Below are 6,000 nucleotides of genomic sequence, written 5' to 3' on the forward strand. Positions count from 1 at the left end.
CTAGTCAACATTTAGAGAACGTTCTACACAAAAGCAATAGAATACTGGTAATTCTTTTTTTTAAAAAAATATGGGAAACACACCAAAATAGACTGTATCAAACCATAACAAATTTAAAAGAACTGAAATCAACATGTGCCCTCTGATCATAATGGATCTAAACTAGAGTAGAGATCATTACAGAAAACCTAGAAAAAGCCAAGTATTGGTGGAGGATCCCTATCAAAAAATCCAAAGCAGGCCAGGGATTTAGCTCAGTGGTGAGGCACCTGCCTCGCAAGCACAAGGTCCTGAGTTCGATCCCCAGTATCAAAAAAATCCAAAAAGCTCCAATCCAAAACTTTGAGCACACCATATATCCTCATATGACAAGTAGCAGTCAAAACACTGGCATACTAAAAATGATACAAAATCATATGTATAAATTTTAAATGCCATATGAAAGTATATATGTACAACATGCACAGGGAACAAATAAATGTTGTGTTTAGACTTGGGATCTAACCCCAAGATAACTTACTATGTCTATGAAAACATTTTTAAATAAAAGAAATCTAAAACCTGAAACTTTTGATCCAAGTATTCTGCATAAGGGATATCCGGCCTGTGCTTGAAAACAGAACACCCCAGGGCCGGGGCTGGGGCTCAGTGGTTAAAGCATCTCCTTAGAATACACAAGGCCCAGGGTGATCCCCAGCATGGCAAAATGAAAATAAAGAAAACAAGGAAAATAAAAGAAGTTAGGTACTTCTAAATAACTCAGGAATTAAAGACTAAATACCAAGAAAAATTAAGTATTTTGAACTGAAAAAATGCGCATTATCAAAATTTGTGTAATATATCTTAATTTACCTCTATAATTAAATACTATATCAGAAAAGAAAGGTATCATGTCAGTAATCTAAGCTTCCACTTTCAGAAACTTGGAAAAAAAAAAAGCCAATTGCAGTGGTACAAGCCTATAATCCCAGCACCGAGGGAAGCTGAGGCAGGAAAATCTGAGGCTCAAGTCTGGCCTGGGGAATTCAGTGAGAAACTGTCTCAAAATAAAAATAAAATAAGTTAAAATAATTTTTTTTTAAAAAAAGAGCTGGCGGGCCAGGCATGGTGGAGCATGTCTGTAATCCCAGCACTTGGGACACGTTGAGGCAGGAGGACTGCCTGGATTTCAAGGCCAGTCTGGGCTACATAGTGGGTTCAAGACCAGCCTGAACTCAAAAAACCTAAAAATAAACATATAAATTAAACAAACAAACAAAGGCTGGGGATGTAGCTCAGTGTGACTGCCCTAGGTTCACTCCTCAATGCTTTGAAGAAGGACAGATGGACAGACAGACAGATAGAAGGAAGGGAACTAGAAAAAGAGCAAAGCAAGGGTTAGGAAAGAAATAATGGTAGAAACAGAAATTGATGAAATTGAAAACAGAAAAACAATGGAAAAACTCAATGAGACCAAAATCTGATTCTTTAAAAGATAAAACTGATAAACCTTTAGACCAGTGGTGGTGAACCTATGGCATGCATGCCTGCAGTTGGCTATTATCACTGAAAGCTCCAAAAGGTTCACCATCACTGTTCTAGACTGACCAAGGAACAAAAGACAACAGGCACAAATTACCAACATTAGGAGTGAAAGAGGAATCACCACTATGGATTATGCCAAACAACTCTATGTACATACAAAGGACAACTTGGGTAAAATGAAGCAATCTCTTAAAGCCAGTAACCACCAAAACTTACCCAAGGGGAAAAGACAACACCAATACTCCTTTATCTATTACAGTAATAAAAATCTAAAAACCTAGAGTTTGTAAATGAACAGTCCTGGAATTACTGGCTTCACGGAGAAAAACTTATACACAATTTAAAGCCTTTTTCTCTTTTAATAGATGCTTGCAGGGGCCGGGGACTTAGCTCAGTGGTTTTGCCGCCTGCTGCACAAGCTCAAGGACCCGAGTTCGATCCCCGGTACCAAAAATAATAAAAAAAAATATATATATATATATATATATATGCTTGCATTCATTCGATGGCTTTGTAATTCAAAAGTCAACCTGGGCTGGAGATTCAGCTCAGTGGTTCCCCAGCAAACGCAAGGTCCTGAGTTGGATCCCCAATACCAAAAAAGAGTCAACCTGTCTGCTAAATCCCTGCCCTCGCTCAAAACTCTCTTAACGGTACCTCCTCGAGTCCAAGTCCTACAGGCTCTTTCCCACTCTCCTCCCTTCTCTAACTCGTCACACGTGGCTCCTTGCTGCTCCAAAACAAAACCACTCTTGCTCAGGCCTGGGCTAAGTAATTCTCTCTACTAGGAATACTCCGAATATTCTTCCTAAGATTGGGGATGTAGCACAGTGGGGCCGGCGCCTGAATATTCTTCCTAAATTATAAACACGAGTCAATGCTTGAATGTCGTCTTCACCAAATGGCCTTGTCTCGCCAACTGATTTAAATACTACTCCTGCTGTATGCCTTGATACTCGTTTTCCTACTTTTGGGTGTAAAAGGAGAAGAGGCCTTGTTTACTCACTATCTCCAGAGCCCAGAACAATAACAGGCTCTCATAAGGAGGTGCCGGACAAGACGCTGGGCCAAGATGCGTTATGTGTGCCTCCCATCAAAACTTGTCACAGATACCAAAAAGAGCTAAGAAAATGATTTGGAACGGTGCCCGCTCTGCTACTAGGAATGAAACAACTACCATTAGAGACAATATTTTATTTTCAAAAAACATACACATTTAATGAAAGGCTGGATTCCTTAAGAAGGAAACAAGGTTAAGTGGACACATGTTGCACTTGTGCAGGAAAAGAACACTCTCGTTTATCACACAAGTTCCCTAGGCACTTTCCCAAGAAACAGGAATTCCAGCTAGAGTCTTAAGGAAGAACAGCAGCCGGGCTAACGTTTTAATAACAGTGACTGTAAAACACAGAACACACGAGTCCAAACTTGACAGCGCAGAGCTCACCACGCTCCCTCAGCACCCGGGCCTCTGCCCCCAGGAGAACCTCGGAGGCCGCTAGCCCGGCTTCCGGGCGCAGGGCGGGGTGAGGGCGCGCTCCGGAGTGCGGGGGCTGGGTCGCGGGCAGAGACCCGGGCGCTAGCAGGGGCACCGGCGAGGGTGAGCGGCGCCCACCCGACCCCACCGATCTCCCGCGGCCCCTCCCTGCCCTCGCTCACCCGGCTCGCGGTTGATCTCGATGTCGAAGTGACACTGCGGCCGATCCTGCGCCCCCATCGCGGCCGAGGCGGCGGCGAGAGCTGCGGGAGAAGGGAGGACGGGTCAGGGCGGGCAGAGTTTCCGCCCGCCCGCCGCCGCGAGGCGCGGGCCCGGGGACGGACTCCTCCCGCCCTGGCCTCCCGTTCCCGGTGGCTTGTACGCACCTGGCTGGCCTCCGGGCTGACCGACTCCCCGTCAGCTGAGGAGAAAGCGCCGCCACGGGCGCCACAGCGCAACGCCACTAACGGAACACCGCCTCCTCCCGGGGGCGGGTAGTCGGGTGCCACGCCAAACCCCGCGAGAACCAGGACAAATACCGCGAGAGCATAGCCGGAGGGGGTGCGTGCGTGGGTGTACGCTCTGGCGCTCCTACCGCTGCGCGAGCCTTTGCCACGCCCCTTTGTCTGTCGCCCAATCCGGAGGTGTGGATGCGCCTGCGCGAGACTCTCTTGTGGTCTGGGCCTGTGAACAAAGAGTATGGTTTGAGTTGTTGACTTTTAAGGGGCGTCGTGGTAAGTTTCCTAAAAGGGAGCTTTAAAATGGGCATATAACCGTCTACATTTATTTTTTAGGAGTATTTCTATCGAATAATTTTAGGGATGTAATTATATTATGCAGTGTACTTAACAGGAAAATAAAATATCGAAGTATTACATTTTTAATATATAATGAGTTTGGAATAAACATTAACATTTTCAACATCAACTGTTTACTTGCTTACAAAGCGTAAACAATAACAGAAATAAATTTCTATGTGAACTACGATGAAAATATAAACAGAACTCTACCACACCCAACTCAGTCTTCACACATGACAACTGCATGTTCCACACACAAGTCTTACTCGTTGACAGCACATGTGTTTTGTTTTCCTGTCTTCTTTGGTCGGACACGGTTGACATCTTGCTAGTCTTCCTCTTAGGAGGTTCCTATGATGTCTGTTCACTGGTCTGCTCCAGAATTATTATTATTATTTTTTTGGTACTGGGAATAGAATTCAGAACCTCACACTTGCCAGGCAGGTGCTTGTGCTGCTGATCTAATCCCTGGCCCATGCTCCAGAATTCTTTTGCAGAGTTCTTTGAGCAGATACATACTGTTCTTCTGTTATAATTGATCATTTACCAATTCCAGTCCCAATTCTCTAGGAAAATTTCTCCATGATATTTTGTGCTTGTTATTTTCTTTGTAAACTATGAAACTATGCCTGATGTGTTTAGGATTGACTAAAACACAACCGTTGGTCAACGATTTGTGTTTTGAATGACATCATAGTTGCTGCACAACTCATCAAAAGCATCTCTGCTTTTCCATTTGTTATAAAATGTGATCATTTCTGGCTTCATTTGTGTTGAGGGTTCACTATCAATTTTTTTTTTTTTGAGACAGGGTCTCACTAGGTAGTCCAGTCTAGCCTTGAACTCACTATAGCACAGGCTGACCTTGAACTCACAAGATCTTCCTCCCTCAGCCTCCCAAGTGCTGGGATTACAGGTATACACCACCACATCTGGCTTCACTGTCAATATTATCATCATGGTGTAATGTTGACAGTATCAATACTACTTTGTTTTTCTTCACCATGTAGAAGCCCAATGTTATGTCTTTCTGAAATCCAAAGATAGTACTATACATTTCTCTATTGAAAACTTGCAACATTTTTTCGGGAATCTCCTCTTTGTTCTTGCAAATAGTTCCTTTACTGGTCAACTGATTTTTTTTTTTTTTTTTTTTTTTTTTTTAGCAAATGTAACATCAATGGGTAACTCGTGAACCAATTGTTGAATGTGACATTTGAGTTACCCATTGAAATAGTGCAACAAGTCTGTTCACAATGTCATATGGTTTATTACTGCACAAATAAAGACCTGGTGACTGAGTTCCAGGATACATTTCTAAATTCAAGACGTAAAATGTCTTCGCATTTACCAGGGCATATATCTTTATACCACATTTGGAAGGTTTATTTGCATATATTGCTGAAAGCTACAACAATCACAAAATGATGGAAGTTGCTCATCAATTGTCATGTATTTGGACAGTGTATAAATTGCTTGACAGTTTAAAACAAAGTTTTCAGGGGCCAGGGATTTAGCTCAGTGGTTCCGCTGCCTGCCTCACAAGCATAAGGACCCGAGTTCAATCCCCATACCAAAGAAAACCCAAAAAAACCCCACAAAGCTTTCAAAAAATGAGCATAGCAGCCAAATTGTCAGATTTTTTATTTTTTGGCAGGTCTTTTTGTTGCCAAAATGTAGGCAATTTTGAAGGAAACCAGATCTCTTGAATGTCACTATTCTAAAAACCTCAATGCCACATCTGTCACTTCTCCATACATACTTTAGATTTGGATGATTAGAATGATAAAGTCCTGCTCTGAAGGCTTTAGTTCAAACAGTGAGGTGTCATGACAAATATATTTGAGTATTACTATTGGTGCATATAGAACATTTTACTTGTATTTCATTATTAGTATATTTCACAACATCTTGTAGCATATTGTCTGTTACAAACAATTTCCGACATTGAGTTGTAGTGTTGGCATTGTGTCCAATAGATTTCACCTCTGGCAAGAACCTAATAACATTTTCTGACCGAGTTCTAATGTTGGATCGTTAGGTATACATGACCGTTTTTGTAGCATTTTGACTAGTCACATATGTATTTACATCACTGTTTTCTTCCTCATCTGAATCAAGGTCCTCATTCTGTGCTTCTCTGTCATTCTTGCTAACTTCTTTGGCTCACATGATCCAAGTCACCATCAGTAGCTGAGT

General features: G+C 42.4%; 1 protein-coding gene across 5 annotated transcripts in view; it reads right to left on the reverse strand.

Annotated features, from left to right (window-relative positions):
* Nktr (natural killer cell triggering receptor) overlaps positions 1 to 3,523 on the reverse strand; it is a 42,072-nt gene extending 38,549 nt beyond the window's left edge. For 3 of the 5 annotated variants that reach the window (XM_004835094.3, XM_013072817.3, XM_087210663.1), the window contains exons 1-2: positions 3,388 to 3,523; positions 3,184 to 3,264 (exon numbers count right to left, since the gene is read on the reverse strand). In XM_004835094.3, coding sequence (XP_004835151.2) covers positions 3,184 to 3,241 — 58 coding nt within the window. In that variant the 5' untranslated portion in view covers positions 3,242 to 3,264; positions 3,388 to 3,523. The remainder of the gene's footprint in view (positions 1 to 3,183; positions 3,265 to 3,387) is intronic. The other 2 variants (XM_087210662.1, XM_087210664.1) reach the window with 2 other exon arrangements.
* Positions 3,524 to 6,000: the final 2,477 nt, after the last annotated feature.

Source organism: Heterocephalus glaber, unplaced genomic scaffold (assembly GCF_053883595.1).
Source record: "Heterocephalus glaber isolate CG9 unplaced genomic scaffold, H.glaber_assembly_v1.0 deba00001175, whole genome shotgun sequence".
Lineage (NCBI taxonomy): Eukaryota > Metazoa > Chordata > Mammalia > Rodentia > Bathyergidae > Heterocephalus > Heterocephalus glaber.